General features: G+C 40.8%; 1 protein-coding gene across 2 annotated transcripts in view; it reads left to right on the forward strand.

Annotated features, from left to right (window-relative positions):
• LOC122816916 (protein FAM13A-like) overlaps positions 1-14,260 on the forward strand; it is a 1,835,067-nt gene extending 1,820,807 nt beyond the window's left edge. For both annotated transcript variants that reach the window (XM_044089997.1, XM_044089998.1), the window contains one exon: positions 13,038-14,260. In XM_044089997.1, the coding sequence (XP_043945932.1) occupies positions 13,038-13,161 (124 nt within the window). In that variant the 3' untranslated portion in view covers positions 13,162-14,260. The remainder of the gene's footprint in view (positions 1-13,037) is intronic.
• The last annotated feature ends 5,706 nt before the right edge of the window (positions 14,261-19,966 follow it).

The following is a 19,966-nucleotide window of genomic DNA, read 5'->3' on the forward strand; positions in this document are numbered from 1 at the left end:
GATCTAATTTGTAATGAGCAATAAAAGTATGAGGATTGGCCCAAGTTCTGGCTGCAAAAATATCATCTAGAGAAGCTCTGGACAAGAACGCTGAAGAGGCAGGCACACATCTCGTGGAATGTGCTCTTGATGGCTTGGGTGAGGACATGCCCAATTTATTATAGACAAAGATAATACAATCAGTCAACCATTTAGCTAATGTTACTTTAGAAACTGCATTTGCCCAATTCTGAATTCGAAAAGGATACAAACAATTGTTTGTTGGTTTTTCTAAATTCTTCTGTTCTATTTTAGTAAAAATGTTATTGTCTGTGAACATCCAATAGAGGCAGCATATATTCTCCTTTACTGAAAAAAAAAAGAAGTCATGTACTCACCATAATGTTCCATCTGAGTAGTTGTACTTCATTTGTCTTCAACCTGTGGAATACGGATCCAAGCTGGCAAATATTACTAGCATCAGCTCTGAGCTCCAGACACCTCCCCTTACCCATAATACACCTCCACTGCCTTCCATCCCCAGGTCGAGTTTGCTGAACCTATACTAGAACCCAACATGATAACATACTTGTGACCTATACTGCAAGCCCATAGGCTGAACATGCATCAAGGTCCGGGGACAGTTGAAGACAAATGTACAACTACTCCGATGGAACGTTATGGCGAGTACATAACTTCTTTATCTGAAGTAGTTTACTTCATTTGGTCTTCAACCTGTGGGACAGAGTCCCCAGCTACGAAACTCCCAGGAGGCCCTCATGGAAGGATATTCCGGAGGACCGCGGAGCCAAAGGATGCTCTCCTCCTAGAAGTCAAATCCAATTTGTAATGAGAAATAAATGTAGAAGATGAGGACCAAGTAGCTGCAGAGCAAATGTCATCCAAAGGCACTCTGGACCAGAAAGCTGCAGACATAACCATGGACCTAGTGGAATGAGCTTTAACTTGGCCTGGTGGAGACATGCCTTTGTCCTTATAGACCTGCAGGATGCATGAAGAAATCCATCTAGTTATAGTGACCTTGGAAACAGGTCTGCCCAAAAAGGGTCTATAGAATGAAACAATTGATCAGATTTATGAAAATTTTTTGCCCTGTGTAAATAGAATCGTAACTGTCTATGCACATCCAACATATGTAGCTTGTATTCCATCCTGTTGGTAAAACTGGGAAAGAACACAGGCAAATTTATAGTCTGATTGATATTGCCTCATGACGCCACCTTAGGAAGAAAAGGTGGATTGGTTTGAAGGGAAACTATCTTTATGAAAAACTATGTACAGAAGTTTGATGGACAAGGCCTGTAATTCCGAAACCCTTCTAGCAGTGGTAATACCGACTATTAAAGCTGTTTTCCACAACAGAAATTTTAGATCTGCAGTTTCAGCAGGCTCGAAAGGCGGAGCGACCAGAGCTTGGAGAACAACAGTAAGGTCCCATGGGGGGGACAGGATCTTTGACCGGGGGCGTAGCAAAAAGGTGCCTTTGATAAAGGTTTTACACAGTCTAGAAGATGCCAAGAAAGCAGAATTCCCGCCCACATGAAAATGAGAAATGGCAGCCAACTGAAAGTTGACAATAGAAGAACTAGCTCCATGCTGGAAAATATCAGCTAGAAAATCAAGAATAGGGGAAATAGGAGCTGTGAAAGGATCTAAACTCCTCTGAGAAGCCCAGAAAGAAAAATGTTTCCACTTACAGCGATAAACCTTTCTGGTTGAAGCCTTATGAGCAGCTACCAAAATAGACTTAACTGAGGAGGAAAGTCCGGGAGTCCTAGCAATCACAGGAACTGGCACCCAGATGGGTGTGAAATCAGATCCTGAATGGGATCTAGGATCCAAGGTGGAGCCAGAAGGTGAGACCAAAGGAAGGGAAACCATACCTGGCAAGGCCAGAATGGGGCAATAAGGATCACCTTGCTCCCCAGTCGACAGGTTTTCTGCAGAAACCACGGGATGAGAGGTACTGGCAGGTAAGCATACAGAAGACCGGGAGGCCAAGCATGAACTAGTGCGTCTCTGCGGGACTTCCCCGGCAGGGGGTTCAGTGTGAAAAACCTGCTGCACTTCGCATTGGAAGGAGATGCGAAGAGATCGCAGAAAGGTTGACCCCACTCACTGAAGATCTGTTCCACTACTGACAGATTCAATTCAGAGACCACTCATAAGGCATCATAATGGTCCAACTTAGCCTGTCCATTAGAATGTTGGACCATCCCGGAATGTGCATTGCGATGAGAAAGCGACCAGTGGGGATCGCCCATTTCCTCACTTATGGCCTCACGACAAAGGGAGTAAGATCTGGTCCCTCCCGGTTTGCTGATATACCAGACTACTGACATATTTGTCTGAATGGCAATCGTCCACAGAGGGAGAAAGGCATGAAGGGCCTGCAACGCTAGAAGGACCGCTCTCATCTTTAGGACACTGATATGTAAGCTGATCTCTATGGGGGACCACAGGCCTTGGACTGTCCTGCCCGAACAATGCCCCTCCACCCGAGTTGGGAGGCATCCGTGGTCACTGTGATTTGGGCTGGAACAAAAGGTCATTCCTCCAAAATGTCCGGAGAGCTCATCCACCATATGAGGGACGACCGACACACTTGACTTAGGTGGATAGGATAGGTTAGTGGTAAATCCAACAGGGACCATTGAACCGCTAGAGTCCACTGAAGAATCCGCATGTGTAGCCGAGCACACGGAAGAAGAGTTATGGTCACCACCATAGAGCCTAGGGCCCTCAACACTGATTCCACTGTCAGGAGGTGAGAATGGTAAATCAGAGAGACATGCATCATGAGGTTTTGAACTCTCTCCGAGGTCAGGAACACTTTGCACTGGAGTGCGTCTATCCTGGCAACAATGTATGTACAGGCTCTAGTAGAGATTTGGATGTGTTGATTGTGATACCTAAACTCAGGGCAAGTGTCAGAAAGTAATCCCTAGTTAGGGAAAGGAGACGCCTGTTAGGAGCAGTGAGGAGCCAATCGTCCAGGTACGGATAGACCTGAATCCCTTGAAGCCTCAGGTGAGCCGCTACAACTGCCATCACTTTGGTAAACACCCTGGGGGCTGTGGTGAGACCAAAGGGTAGGGCTCAAAATTGATAATGACTGGCCCCCTAGCCAGAAGCGGAGGAACCTCCAGGAGCTTCTGAGCATTTTTATGTGATAGTAAGCATCCTGGATATCTAATGAGCACATTCAGTCACTCTCTTGCAGGTACGGCATGATGGAATGTAGTGTGACCATCCAGAACTTCTCTTTGGCAACTGACAGGATCAGGGTAGAGATGTCCAGAATGGGCCTTAAGTACCCCGATTTCTTTGATACCAAAAAGAACCTGGAGTAGAAGCCTGATCTGGACTGATCTGGGGGACGATTTCGATGGCTCGTTTTCCTAGCAGCTTGGTAATTTCCTGTGCTGCTGCTTCCCTTTGCGTGGGTGGAACGTCCGAGGGGGGGTGTTTGGGAGATATGGGGTAACCCACAAAGGGGATAGAATATCCTCTGGATATGAGTGTCTTCCCATCCTTCTCACTCTGGACTAGTGTCTCCTTGATGGTCTTACTGAAAAGTGTCGAGCTGTCATAAGGGGCATTGGCAAAGGACGCCTTAAAGGGTTCAGTAAATTGACACAACCTGAGCCAGGCATTATGTCGCATGGACACGCCGGACCCAGCTGCCCTAGCTGCTCCTTCTGTAGCATGGGAGAGGAGTAGCATGGACATATTTGATATCACGTTCAGAGTCCTCCTGCAACATGGACTTGGGTGGAGACTACTCCAGCTCCTTTACTAGGTCGCGTTGGAGTCTAGTGGTATGAGCCAAGTAATTCAGTGCCCTGATCGAAAAGGTATCTGAAGCATACATCCGCTTCCCTAGGCGGTCCATCTTCCGCGACTCCCAGTCAGGAGGGTGGACCGAGAAACTTTCCTGAGATAGTTCACTCTTAGTGGCTGCTGCTACCACCATGGCATCCACTTGGGAGCCCTTACTCCATGAAGGCCTGTCAAATGGGGGGGGGGGACTTAAAACTTTATCGAGGCACTTGGGGATCGGCTCCACGGTATCTGGCTCCTTTCATGCCCGTGAGGTGATTAAATCCACTAAAGGATCCGTGGGAGGGGACACCCAGGAAGTAGACGGGCCCATGCCGAAAGCCTCCAGGAACACAGACTCATCAGAGGAGGGCTTGGGGGCAGACCAACCTCCCAGCTGGTGCAGGATCTCCATCGTCGGCAGGTGATCTTGGGGAAGCCCTCCCCATCAGCTAAATCTGTGTCCTCGGTTAGGGACTCGGGGGAGTCCAAGTGCCTCCTTTTACACACATGCTTGCGTGTCACATCTCCAGTGGGGCTCTCAGGGGAACGCTTGCCAGCCATCTGTTCCTCTGGGGGAATGGTCTGGGGCTCTTTGAGCACAGGCTGTCCCTCTGGTAAGACAATGAGGACCACAGACAGAACCGAGGGGATCTGGCAGAGTCCGAGGGGGTGGTCAGGAGTCTCGATCTGATGGAGAGGACCCTTTCTACCACATCGAATGCCGAAGGAGAGCAGACCTCCTGGGAAGCTAATAAGGAGGCCGGTCTCCCTGGGTCCAATGTGAGAATCGGAGCCGGTCCCGAAGTGGACAGAGCTGCGAGGGAGGGAACCTGACCCTACAACGTCAGAGCCAATGGAAAAGGTACCACTCCCTCGGATCTGACACACAGGCTCTGGCTCAGAGCGCAGCTCGGATCCGAACTGGTCAGATCTGAGATGCTCCAGGCAGCTGTCAGCGAAGAAACGAAGATCGTCGGCACCGACCTAATGACCAAGGCCAACCTCAGATCCAAGAACTCTGAAGCCGAAGGTCGGACTGGGGAAGGAGAAATGGGTTGAAAAAAAGGAAGACAAAAGAGATGAAATATCTATTCCAACATGAAAGTTGGAGATGGTGGCTAATTGCACTTTAATGGTAGAATAACTAGCACCTTCACTGAAAATCGATGCTAGAAATTCCAGAACATTATAACAATCATTGGAAGTGGAGAAACCATGTTGTCAATTTTAGGCTTGGAATGCCTGGATGAATCAAGTTTGTTGGGTCCAGAATCCACAAGGGGCAAAGAAGATGAGGCCAAAGAAAGGGAAAACAAATCTGACGAGGCCAGTAAGGGGCAATGAGGATTACTCTGCTCTTCAATCAAGATGCTTCCTTAAGTAATTTGTGAATGAAGGTTAACGGGGGGATAGGCATAAAGGAGACCGTCAGGCCATTTGTGAAGTAGAGCATCTCCCAGTGATTCCCTGGTGCAGGGATGGCGTTAAAGAACGTGCCACACTTGTTGAGAGGGGAGGAGAAAAGATTTACGCACCATTGATTCCATCAATGGAAAATCCTCTCTGCCATCTTCATATTGAGAGACCACTCAAGAGGCATTGGAACAGAGCTGTTTAACTCATCTGCAATCATGCTGAATTTCCCTGGAATGTGCACTGCTATCAAGTGGATGAGATTGCCCATTGCCACACTCTTAGAGCTTCTTGATGCAGGGGGTAAGATCTGGTTCTCCCTTGTTTGTTGATATGCCAGACCACTGATATGTTGTCCATCTGAATCACAACAGTCCCAGTGGGAAGAGTGTCTCGAAAGGCTTGCAGCGCTAGGAGGACAGCTCTTATTTCTAGGACATTGATATGCATACTGGCCTCTTTGGAGGACCATGTGGCTTGGACTGTCCTTCCCAGAAAGTGCCCCCCCAAACTGGATCTGAGAGGTGTCCATGGTCACTATGACTTTGAGAAAGGGACGACCCTATTGCATTTGACTTGATTGTATCCATTATAGGAGGTATATTTTGCAAGCTTGATACATCTTTATCTGACTGGACAGAGGGTATTAAAGAATGGACCAGTGAGTAGCTAAGGTCCACTGTAGTATTCTCATATGGTACTTTGATAATGGCACTAGGATGATTGTTGCTGACATAGACCCTAAAGCTTGAAGAATTAATCAAGCTGAAAGAGAAGAGTTTAGGAGGATTTTCCTGACCTGGAATTGAACAGTCTTAACTCTCTGTTAGGGAAGAGATGCAGTTTGTGTGATTGTGTTGAAAGGAGCCCCAATGAATTCTAATGTCTGAGTTGGTTCCAGATGAGATTTGTTGTAACTGACTGAGATACCCATATGGGAGCAGATTTGGAGTAGGTAATCTTGGGCTTGTATCAGCTGATGCCTAGTCAGAGCAGTGATGAGCCAGTTGTGTAAATATGGAAACACTCGGAATCCTTGCAGTGTCAAGTGAGCTGTCACTACTGCCATACACTTGGTAAACACTCTGTGGGTTGTGTGACCAAAGGGCAGCGCTCTGAACTGGTAATGACTGGCTCCCAGCCAGAAGCATAGATATCTCCTGGAGCATCTATTCATTTTGATATGATAGTAGGCATCCTAAAGATCTAGCAAGCATATCCAATCATCCTGGTGCAGAAAAAGCAAAAAGGACTGAACTGTGACCATCCAGAACTTTGTGTACTGAACTGACTGATTTAGATTGCTGAGATCCAAAACTGGTCTCCAGTCCCGTTTTATTTGGCACTAAAATAATCTTGAGTAAGTTCCAGACTTTCTTTGATCTGGGGGGAACCTCTTGGGTGGCACACTCTTCTAGTAACTTGTGTATTTCTAGTGCTATAATCTCCCTCTGATTGGGTGAGACATTGGGGATTTTCTTTGAAACTAGAGTAGGTGGGTAAGAAAAAGGTATGCTATAACTTCTGAATATTATCCTCCCCACTCATGAATCTTTTGTCATTTTTAACCAGGCTCTCTACTGCATGGATAAACAACCCCCAACCACATCCAGAAAAAGACAGTTGGGCTTCCTTTCAGGAGTGCTGAAAGGTTCTGTCAGTGAAAGAGTCTCTAGATCCTTGGTTCTGTGGACCCCTCCCCTGAGGGGTCAAAAAATGTATGCCCACAGCAGACAAGGTTTTACCTTCGTGCTCACACCTGGAGTTGTGTGTCTTTCACTTTGAGGCCAAATAAGGAACTTCCATCAAAGGCAGCATTAAAGGAGGAAGCTCTGAAGGGTTCTACAAAGCCACACAAGCACATCCTGGCATGTCTTGTAATGGAAATGCGTTAACCTGCCACAGAGAGGTACCTTCTGCTGCATGAGAGATAAGTCTCATGGACAAATTAGAAACGGACTGAAGGGTAGCCAGCTGCGAGGCAACAGTGCTCTCAGCCTCGGAGGATATGGTCCCAGAGACGGATTTGGAAGTTCTCTAATCAAATCCCTCTGGAGTCTTGTGAATTGTGCCAGATAGTTCAGCAATTAAAGGGTAAAGGTCACTGAAGCATAAATACTCTTTCCAAATCTGTCTAATACCATGTAAGAGAATAGATAGAGGAACTCTTTTCTGCTAGTTCCTTCTTGATGGCTGCCACTATGACCATGGCATCAACTGGTACTCCTTTGCTCGTCTGGTCTTTTGCGTACTGGTTCAACAGTATCTGTCTCCTTTAACACCTACTGAGAGAACAAATCAATGAGCTCTTCAGAAAATGGAATTACCCAGGAGGTAAATGGGCCAGCACCAAAAGCCTCCAAGAATACAAACTCCTCTTGGGAAAGGTTCTGGGGAGGCCAACCAATTTCTTAGAGACCTTTCCCTTTCATCAAAGTCGCTACCTTTAGAGACCAACTCTTGAGGAGAGTCTAAGTGCCTCCTTTTGCACTCTCCTCTTTCTGGGAAGTTCTTCGGTGGGATGTTCTAGAGAAATGTAAGAAATCAGTATACCCTGACAGGTATCCTGGTGACTAAATTGGGATGGCTGTTCCTATGGCAAGGATGTCTGAGGCTCACAATGGAGGGACAAATGGGCTAGGGTAGTCTGAGCCGAAGGAGGTGGAAAAGTTCAAGCTCTAGGGATACAGAAAGCTCTCTCCACTACCTCAAATGCTGAATGTCTAGGACAGAAGGAAATAGATGGCTCCAAAAGGACACAGTTATGGACCACAGATTCCCTCCTTCCCGAAGGCAGAGCACTTGGGAGAGTCAGAGCCAAGTTGTCTAACACCAAGGCTCTAAGGGGAAGAAATGGCTCCAACAGCTTCAGAGTTGACTCCAACACTTGAGACCTGATGCTGATGCTATGGCTCCGAGACACTTGGAGCTAGTCCACTCAGAGAAGCCACCGAAGTAAAAGATACCAGTTTCTTTGGATCCAGTGAAAATAACCCTGGGACCTTTGGATCAGACAACTCCAATACCGGAGGCTGGATCGGAGAGAGTTGTATTAAGGCCTCCAGACCCAATGGGTTTGGAGCTGGGAAACACACCATTTGGATCTGCATCGACAGGAAGTTCCTCATCATCCTGCCCATGTCAGCTTCCATCAAAGTTTTTGAAGAGAGAGCCAAGGATGCTGTAGAAGAGGATTTTCAATGGTGGCATCTTGGAGAACACTCCAAAAAGGGGGATGGCAGCCTGGAGGCAATAAGATCGGGACACGAGTGGTGATCGGATCAAAGGTGACATTTCTTTCTGAATCTTCCAATCCAAAGATTTAGAAACTTTTGTTGGACACTCCAAACTCAGAGCCGATTAAGTCACAGGCTCTGGAGAGCATTTTCTAGAGTATTTTTTATCAGACTTTTTGGGGGGGATGAGCCCCAGAAGATACTGTTGCAGTAGTAGATGTAAAGGGCAGCAAGCCTGAGTGTTAGATTATTCTTTCTATGATGGCCCTAGGGTTAAAACGCTTACAAATTTCACAATTCGAGATGAGATGTGATGGGCCTAGGCATAGAGAATGTGCATATGAAGATGGAATTTTGTGGCCACAGGCCACACATTTTTGAAACCTGAAGGTTTTCTGACATATTAATAAAAGATTAACCAAAACACTAGAAAGAAATTATGGAAGCTACTAAGGTCAAGAAGTGACAGTGTAAAATTTTTTTTTTAACTTAATACAGAAATTTACCACCTATGGTTAAAAAAAGGGAGTACTTGAAGGTACAGAAAGAAATATCAACAATAGTAACCAAGTGCAATACACAAGTCCTTCAAAGGGAGAAGGGACGGTACACTTAAAAAAATATGAAATACAGATATAAACTGAGTTTAAATGGCAAGAAAAGGGTATAAGATAAAAAAATATATGTAAGCTCAAGAGCTGAAACAGCAACCACGTCTGTACTCTAGGGTGGCAAACTAGATCTGGGGTATGTTAGGAACTAGGGCATTGTGGGAAAGGGAAAAGCTTGTGAGCTTTCAGTGATGCACGAGCTAGTAATAGTGGCAGAGTTGGCTCTGAGGATCAGATCCAAACTCAAGGGTTGAGGAACAAATGAAAATTGACATCAGATCAAAGGATAACAAGAATTGCATAAGGAGATCTCCAGACTGACAAAAGTGGGTTCAGGCGCCTAGGCAGCGAGACATTTCCCTGCGATACATTTTGGCTGGGGACACATGGCTGAAGTGACATTCAGCTGCAGAGAAATATGGCTGTTTGTTTTCCCCCTATGCATTTGGATATTGAAGTTGTAGGTATGACAACACATTCTTCTCTTTGCCCACAGGGAATTTGCAAACAGCCATATTTCTCTGCAGCTGAATGTCATTTCAGCCATTTGTCCCCAGTCAAATGTACCACAGGGGAAATGTCTCGCTGCCTAGGCGCCTGAACCCGACAAAAGTAACATGCATAACCCAAAAGTTGCACAATCTGAGTAGCAGGCTTTAGCCGAATGTTGCATAAGTAGGACCATAGAAGAAATTAAATGAAATGATTGTGGCTGAAAAAGAGAAAGGGTGGTGTCACTGTAGCAATGACAGCAAAACACAGGGAAAGAATGCTAACACAAGTCAAAGCTGTCTCCAATAGCTGTATTTATGCACATAAATATAAAGCTGTTAAAAGGGAGAACAAACAAAATGAATAAGAGCTTCAGTCACAAGAAAAAGCTGGTTATGTCAGATAAGCTATAGAAAACCACTACTAAAAAAAAACAGACATCTTATAAGGTGTGATTTATATCCTTTGATATTCAAGTATACCAAGATAACTTAAAGTGTGAGAGAGACAGCCAAATTACTGAAAGATTAGAGAGACTAGAGGTCAAGATACAGGGACTGGAATATAAAAAAAAAGGTACAAAAGCAAAAAACGTCAACTTCAACATAAAAAAGAAATAAGATCCCCAAAAATGTAATGAGATTTTTTTTAATAACTGAAGCAGCTTAGGACTATTTGAGATTTAAGCACAAGTTGACACAATGCAAAAAGGGATAGGAGTGGGACAAAAAGGGAGGTGTTTGCAGCCTAAGGACAGCTGACCAGTCCTAATACTTGGTAGCATCAATTTTTATAGTTTCTTCAGATGGAGATCTGTGATACAATCCCAGGGTTTCTCTTTCTTCTTCCTCTAATAAATGTTTATACGTTACTGAGAGAAAGAGAAGGGAAGAAAAGGGCACTTTATTTGGGATTTTGTGATACTGGTGGCCTACTCAAAGCAGGGATCCTTAGGAAAGGACTTAGGTTAGGGGGTGGAAGACTAATTTTTCCTTTCATTCTCAAGCATTCCTTGGTCCTCTCAGATTCAGCTACACCTCCAAAATAAGAGGGAAATGGGAGAAGGGCTGTGCTGACTTGTACCCATTAACAAGCCATACAATAGTCTTATACTGGGGGTTGAGTGTGACAGAGCAACACTAATCTGAATGTCTCTTCATCGCTGAATATGTATAGTGTTGTCCATGTATCACAGATTTGTATTGTGCTCAAAGTAGACTGTCAGGTGTGCTATCCCACTGAAGCTCAGCCGGTTCACTACATGTCAAACAAGTTGTCCAAGCTTGCATGGGAAGATGCTTAGATGATTATCTAGCAACAAGTATAGGCTGACCTACAGAAATCAACTCTGTGCTCACCACGAAATATGCTGAGGAGTGCAAGTAGTTGATCTCCTGGGCACAAGCTCAAAACCCAGTGACACACTATGAAGACCTGAAGGCCTGTCTCTTTGCATACTGCTGCATCGTTACCTCCTGCATGCTAGATGAGGTGGTGCTCACACCCATGTCTCAGTTGCAACAGCAGATTCTGGGGGCCACCTATCCAACCTAACATACAGTCATCTATGAAGTAGTGAGAGTTGATATCTCATTATAAAAAAATGTAATTATAGATGAGATATAAGAGGCCAGTGCAGTATAATTGGATTTCCCAGGAAAATCAGTAAAGAACTTGAACCTCGTCTCCGAGTCTTTCACATGCTGCTTTCTGATTCTTTCCTAGGATCACAAGCATTGTCCCTTGGCCATTCTTTCTATGATGCCCACACCCCTGTGTCTCTTGGTCATTTTTTTGTAATGGGGCCCCCTTTAACACTAGTAGGTGTGTGGTGTTAAAAAGCTTTAACCTTCTCTAGCATTGATGATTCACAGGGCTGAAGTACTGGCATTTTCAGAAGTTGTCAATAACCTGTTCATGCCCTAGACAGGTGGAGCAGCTTTTGGGATGGTCCTGACTTATAATCTGGAGAATGTAGGCATAGTTAAGTCAATGTTTTAGGTATCAAATATGGGACTTGTCAAAAGTGCATTTAGGAACAGACAAAACAGCAAATTGTGGGTACATGTACACCCCTTAAGTATAGTACATGATGACCTATGTAGGCCTCATAACCTTTAGCTTGAGATTTCAAACGAACAAGTGAAAACATAAACATAACTGGAGACAGAATACAAATAAAAAAAGACACCAATGTGTTCTCACTACAGATTGATCCCTGAAGTAAAACCTACTCTTAAAGTAAGTTTCTGAGCAAATGTTATCATTAGACAACTTTTTTAATCACTCTGGTGGCAACAGTAAGGCTTATTTACTGTACTTACCAGAGTTCTTTTTGAGTATCTTTCCTAACTATACCTTGTTGTTGTAACTTTCAGCTTTTCCTGGTTAAGGGGTCGCCACAACAGAACTCAGGTCCACTAATGATTGGCAGTAGATTTTTACGGGCCGAGTTGCCGGCCCTGATGCACAACCTTCAATGAAGGTACGCCCATTCACGCATGTCTCCACACAGAAGACGCTCTAGCTGAGAATCGAACAGGACGTCTTACTGTGAGGCGACACTGCTACCGCAGCACCACCACGCAGTATTTTCCTTTTAATGTTGCAGTCTTGAGAATTTATTTATTTAACATTTGTTTACCAGGAAAGTCCAACTGGAACAGAGCCCATTTTCAGCAGAGGCCTGGGCGGAAATGCTCCAGTTGCATGCCTCTGTAATGTGGGAGGAAACCCATGAGAATGCAGGGAGGACATGCAGACTCCACACAGAAGGCACTCCAGTCGAGAATTGAACTGGAACCTCTTGCTGTGAGACAACAATGCTAACTGTTGAACTACTGTGCCTCCCAACTAGGGAGCACATAACTAAACATATTTTAAGATACTTTCCTAGATTAAAATCATTTGCAGTTTGGGAAGCTACTTTTTAATGGAAAACGCAGCTACATATGGTGTACACATTTTGCTAGGTATGTAGTGGACCGGGGATAAGCAAATTTTGGCAAGTACGCAAGAGTGTATATGTGCATGATCTATATATATATATATATATATATATATATATATATATATATATATATATATATATATATATATATGTGTGTGTGTGTGTGCGCGCGCATGCATGCACAGAATGGTGCAACATCTTAAGTTTAAATAAGAGTTTTTCATTACTTCAAGGGAAAGTGCATGGACCAGTAAAATGCATCTACCTATCTATGTATAGTTACACATACACACACAAAATCTGAAAAATAACTCAAACACTAACATCTTAAGACAGAACTTTAATAATGGCCAGTGCTGTCAGCTCACCTTCTGCACTGCTCTGTCACTAAATATTTTTTTAAGAAAATTAAATATACAAAACTGTAGTCTTCTGTAACAATTCTGCATAAAAATGCTAGTAGTCTTTCTTCAGCTCTCTTACTGCAGTTGCATTTACTGTTAATTGTAGGAGTGCACAAAAAGAAGATCGGATTCCAATGGCAGAGGAATATTATGAATACAAAAACATCAAAGCCAAGCTGCGATTACTAGAAGTCCTAATCAGCAAGCAAGATGTTGCTAAAACAATCTGACTTTCCAATATTAACAGTTTTAACTGTTACATGAAAAGTGTACAGGAAAAATATCAAAAGCACTGAACATTCTACATAAATTTCTTCAGAGAAAGACGTCCTTCTTGGTGCACTTTATCACATTATGCAGGGTAAGGAAAGATGACAAGACATTTAAAGGTTGCTGGGCAACAAGGATAATGATGTCACTTTTTTGACAAATTTCAACATGCACTGTGATTGTTTTTGATTACCTCTACATGTTTCATTTAAATGTGAACATACTTCAGTTAATCATTTCACATGTATAAATGATTTTTGCTTGGACTAAATAATGTATAAGGATTTAGCACTTTACTTGTGGGTGATGGTAAAACATTTCTGACTGTTTCAGTACAACCAAAGCCCATTAAAATGATGCACTTTTGGCATTTAGCCACTAATAGTTTTGTAGTGCTGAATGTCTATAACTGGTGTACTTATTTGTTTTAGTGAATGTTTTATTGGTTTATGGGCTTATAACTGGAAACATCGTATACCACATGTTGGTATATCAGTGTTTACACTTTATTTTTTACTTCATGTATTTTTTTCTTCAATGATTAACCATACATATCCCACTGACAGAGATGCTCACAATGTCACTATCCCAAAGTATACAGAGTTTCTCATGATACTAACATAGGAATTTAATAAGAGCATTATGAAATCTTATGATACTTGACAGTTGCAGAGAGAGCACTAAGACTACTCACAGTGAGTGCACACAAGTCAGTCATAATTTATTTAATTCTCCTTTATAACATACTCAAAGTACAATTTTTTCTACTGGCTGTTTACAGGAAATACATTTAAAGGTGGAGGCTGCATTTTTCTGAAAAAGCTGATGCTGCCTTATTTTTATAGTCTTGTTTAAGAATGGTTGTTAGCAGGTATGGGAAAAACTATGTAAGAACAGAAATAACTTGATCATGTTGGGAGAACTTTTTTAGATAGCAGTAAAAATGCGGGTCTCAGTAAAGGAAAAATTAGATACGAAATAAGATTGCATTATTTATTTATTATTTTATTTACTTATTTAACATTTGTTGACTGGGAAATTCCAACTAAGATAGAGCCTATTTTCAGCAGAGGCCTGGAGAGAAATGCTCCAAACACATACCAACACGTACGCAGGGAGGGCATGCAGACTCCACACAGAGGGCACCCCAGCTGAGAATCAAACCGGAGGACCTCTTGCTGTGAGGTGACAACATTAACTGCTGCACCACTGCACCGCATTAGTCTGGATAAAAAAGTACAGAAACTATAGGTATGTTAATGACATTTACCATTTGGTGGCATACTATTCATATTAATGGTCTGAAGCTATATCATCACTGTAACATAACTTCACTTTTCATTATACCATCAGACAGTTGCTGTTCTTTCTGGCAGAAACAGAGGCAGTGAACACTTCCCTACATATCGGTGATCCAAAATGTTTTGTGTAATGTACATACGCAGATCAGTCAGTTTTGATATACTGAATAAGCAGGTAAGAAATGTTGCTGCTTTAAGAAACAAAAACGAAATCTTGTTACTCTTCCACAAAAAACTCAAACAGAACAGTTTAACTTTCATAATTACTTAATGCACAACTTGTCAGGAAATGACAAGTTCAATATTAGTACGAGTTCAGTCATTCCACAGTGCTTTGTGTTGCTTCCACTCAAAAAAATGACTCCTGCTGAAAAAGACAAAGAATCATGGCTGTAGAATAGTGTCTCCTAACCTCACCAGCCAAGTCTCATCTGAAAGAAATGAAATAAAGATCCTTTCAGTAATCCTTTTACTCGACAGCTCTGTTTCCACAAATTCTGTAGTAGAAGCAGAAGTATTGTCAGAGTACGTAATATTATCCTCACTTCTCAAGTGTGTTTGTGTGAGACACTCTGTATTGCTCTTTTGCTTTTAGACATTTCTTGCTTACAAGTTGTTGCCACTGGTGAACTAGAATGCAATAAAAGGCTAATGACCATTTATACAGCATTCCTTTTTTTGTTAATACTACAAAAAATGGTAAGTTTTAGGACTCACAGCCGCAGTTCTTTAAATTAGTGTTTTATATGAGTATTACATTAACAAAAAAAATGGTATATATTCTGCTACATGATACAAAGTTTAACTTGAACAGATGTTATGGGCTATATAACATCAAGATAATTTAATAAAAATAGAAAGTTCAACACATTTAAATCTACTCAAAGAAGATAATGTAATTTCATAAAGAATATTTTTGAAAGTTAACAAATAGATTCCTAAATGACATGCACACTTCAGTAAATCGACAATAAATTATCTACAACTGCAGGTTTAGATATTAGCTACACTACATAAAAAATGAAATGATTTAAAGTTATAGCAAAGAGGCAAACCACACATTAAATCTGCTTACCATCTCAAGCAGTGTCTCATAAGTAATGCAAAGAGGTAGAAGAAAAGCTACTTAGGGAACAGATGCTAACAAAAACAGTCCATGCCTAGCTCTCCTTGCATAATGCTGTATGACAATGACAAATAAATGTGGAGTTGAAAACAACCAGTCAGCAGTAAATATTCTTTTTCTCCATCAATGTGTCTTTGTTCTTTTAAACATCATCAGCAAAGGTCAGTGTAACTTTTAGGTACAAAACTTATTCTTTCAACAAAATGTGCTCCCATGAATATGCAAGAGAAAACTCATTTGTTAAATATTTTTTTTTCTACTAAAAAAAATAAAAGCTTACTTTTATAAATCTCTCAGAATGTGTGTAAGCTTAACCAAGCTACTTTCCAATGTCCTAACATGGTGGCAGTTATGTAGTACCTTCACTGTTAGGCCAATAGTTATTGGGTTAAAACTATAATGCATAAAAGGGCAAGAAATACATTTGCCAATGTACAACCTGTTAAATTGATAGTTTAACAAAAAATGTTTTGTTAAACAGCTAATTTAATAGGACGGCATTTAATGAATCATTTGTTTTCCAGTCCTTTATACCCTGCAATTAAACCCAACTGCCTCTTGACCAAACAATGGGGTAGTTATATCTTACTGGCACATTAATGTTAATGCAAGGTTGGAGACAGATCATTTAAACTTCTGTGTCTGGCAAGAGTTCTAAAAGTAATTTTTTATATACTTAAAAAAATATTTTTTTTAAGAAAAGAATGCTTAACTACACTCTTGTTGAAAAAAAATGGATGTGGTATAAAAGCACACAATCTTCACTGTAGACACTTACATAAGCTATGGAAATGCGACTACCAAATGCATTAATATAACACAGATATGAAAAGAAAGCTGTTTGATGCAGAATTTTACATAGTATATAAAGTAGCTCCAACATACAACAGCAGACCACGCTCTTTAAAATACTATAAAGTTTTAACAGACTAAATTTCCACACACTGTAGTACGGCACAGTCTTGATTATCCAACTAACTGGGACCTAAGGTAGGTCAGATAATCAAACATACATTGAACTGGATAAAAAAAACTTTTAAAATCTTGTTTTTCTGCACACAGGGAATACACTTTTCAACCATTTAGTGATTCCAGTTGACAATAAAGAATATTTTTCACAAATGAGCAAGCTACAAGCTCAGAAAACAAGCACAAGCGAATATGTATAACATTTACAAATTCAAACTTTATGATTTTTGCTACCTGAAAACTTTGGAAGGCTGCATTCAGATAATTGACGTTTCTGATAATCCACTCTACTGTAGTTGAAACAGCAAACAAAACTGAATACACTTTTTACAAAAAAAAAAAACTGAGGTCAAGAAATATATAAGCAGAGGAAAATGTTTGGGTTCATAGGAAAAATGGTTAAAAGTAAAATTTAGAATATCCAATAATTCAATGGAAGACATTCACTATCAGAGCTAAATCAGTTCTACATATGGAGTCAAGCACACTGTCTAGACGTGGACTCTAAATCTATGAACTGGAGAAAGTTACATAGTAAAATTACCGTCTAACAGGCTTACAAAGGCAATGTACATTAGGTTAAATCTCCATCACTTATTGGTTCTGTTAACCACCTGAGCATCTTACACAATGTTCCTGGTGTCAATTATTTCATCAGCAAGGAGACAGTCTTCCATGTGAACATGCTGGTGTACATCTAATACATGTCAGACTACTGTAATTTATAGTGTATAATATACCTAGTAGATACACAAACAGAGATAGTAAAGAAGCCCAGCATACATACTTCCACAGAAGAAAAAGTGTGACAGAAACATTCATCTACATCTAGGGACTCCATAAAATTCTAGAGTGCAGCATATTGAAAAAAAAAGACACAGTAACAGGAAGATAATGAAATTATCATTGAACGCAACTTTCACCTGAGAAATCAAAGTATGAAGTGATCTGCCACAGAAAATTATTCATAAACAATAGGAAATTAAAAATTGAACAGGTTAAAGCATAAAACACTCTTTTATCATTTGCCCCATGTATAATAGCTTAATAGTTTTCCTCAATTAAATATCCTTTAAGAGACAGACTGGAATCAGAAAATGGGGACAGCTGAGCATATTACATGCAGTCTTGACTACACTCATAGCCGACTTGAAATGTATCATATAAAAGTCTTCTTTCTCCTTCAAAGATAAAAAGGTAGAAGAGGTATTTTTTTTCTTACAAAAAAAAAATAGCTACGATCTAGAAGATAAATGGATGACAATATGAGTAGCCATAAACCAACATCATCGCACCAACATATGTTTTGAGGCCAATGCTTGAATTGATACTGTAATGATCCTGAATACTCCTCCTCCTCAAAACTAACAGGACACTGTTGGTGCTTGGGCATATGTGTAGTATAACTAAGTGATATGCTCAATCTCTTCCACTGGTTTGTACACCAAAGGATGTCTGAGCAAAGAATGCACACAGGAATATTCTGTCACATTAAAAAAAAAATCTGTGGAAGTGCTATAAAATAACAAAAAGGACTATTTTTCCCCCAAATGTTGTTCTCTGTCTACAGTGATGTATTTGGATTCAGAAGCAGAACCTAACCCCAAAAGCAACTCTCTCATAGTTCAGGGTTCCTTCAAGACCTCTTTTTGTGATGGAGACCTAAATAGTCTCCCACTTCTGAAGTCAACATATTATCCGTTTTGACAGGTTGTATTATTATTCATGAAGTGTGAACAGTCAAGGATGTCTTTCCTTTACAGTTATTACCTCAGATTTTAGATAAACAGTGTTTAGACTCTTAAATACTTTTAAGATTCTTTCATAGCCTATTTATTTGATTTTGTGAACTCTGTATACTAAAAGGAAAAAGAAACAGTATTTTGTATTGCCTTGGACATGACTGCAGTATTGCCTTTGACATAACTGTAGTTGCTGGAAGGAATAAGTAAAGATCTTTTGTTATGGCTTCCACAAACAGATATACCAGGAATTGGTAACGTATCATTTTAGCAATCTACACTTGAATATATTAAAATTCAGGTTTTGTGAAGACTAATAATAATACATATGCCATTATCATTAAATAGTTTATATTTTGCTGGGAAATAATGGGTTGAATGAAGCTCACATTTTAAGTATTATCCGGGGGTCAGAAAATGTGGTTAAAATCTTAAAAAAAAAAAAAAACAATCTTAAAAAAAATCCCACTGATAATAGCCTTTCTACTCACTGACCATATACCTCTAATCTGATTATATTTTCTGATGTATAAGGTACAATATGCAAAACAAAATGTAGATTCATCTAAGTCCTGGGATTTATAACACTGGCATCTAATCTGTAATGGGAAAAAAAAAAAAAATAGCATTTAATAACAAACCAATCAGCCAGACAAAGCACTATAACCAATATACTGAAATGTTAAACAGTGCCATTCAAAAGACAATATGCAAGTCTGAATACACAAATTAGCAGTGCAATTTTAGTTAAAATCAAGAACTTGGCAGAGTAATAGTTAAACTGTAATATCAAGAACCGTCAGCCAGAGACTTGACTGATCAGTACAAAGGCAGATTCAGACTACACATATTCGTTGGTAGACAGATACTGACTACTTTGTGTAAGGCAGGGGTGCTATGACTTACAAATGCCAGAGAAATGGCTACACAGTGTAGCATTTATAATCTACACTGAGCAAGCAGAAGCACCTCTCACTATATAAGCTGAAATATGTTAAAGTGTAACAACTTCTACACCAAAGCTCACAATACACAAAAAGTTTCACCAAAGGCAACAATCAGAACTGTCCATATTAAATTTTATGCAAGTCAAACAACTATCTGCTATCCAAACAAGCCAAGATATATACAACAGCAGCACTCTAAAGTTAATAAATGTGGTACAAAATTAAAAACATGCACATTAGTTTAAGCACACGCATATGAAGGGAGACCAAAAAGTGACATACAAATCCTAAAATAGAGCAGTATATACAAATGAAACTGTTGTTTTAGGACAAAGCTGTTTGTTAGAAGTTATGAAATTTGTCACCAGCAAACCAGTTATCTCAGAAAACTTTGGTATATCCAAAAGTGATATATAAATTAAAACATAGATAACCTTTAGGCAGACTACAGTAGCATTTCACTTGTAGTCTTATTTCATAACTTGTGAGATGTATTACTCTAAGGCTTTCAAGGTGCAATCTTCAAAACATGTAGGATGGTCATGAAGTTACAGATCTGTAACTACTGCAGGCTCCGCTCACATTAGCTCTTGTATGTCAGTGTGGAATAGTAGTACAGCCACTGCTGGGCTACAGCAGAGCATCACTACTATATTCCTTGAATCACCACATCTGGCATA

Source organism: Protopterus annectens, chromosome 12.part0 (genome assembly GCF_019279795.1).
Source record: "Protopterus annectens isolate FY-2018-M chromosome 12.part0, PAN1.0, whole genome shotgun sequence".
Classification (NCBI taxonomy): Eukaryota; Metazoa; Chordata; order Ceratodontiformes; family Protopteridae; genus Protopterus; species Protopterus annectens.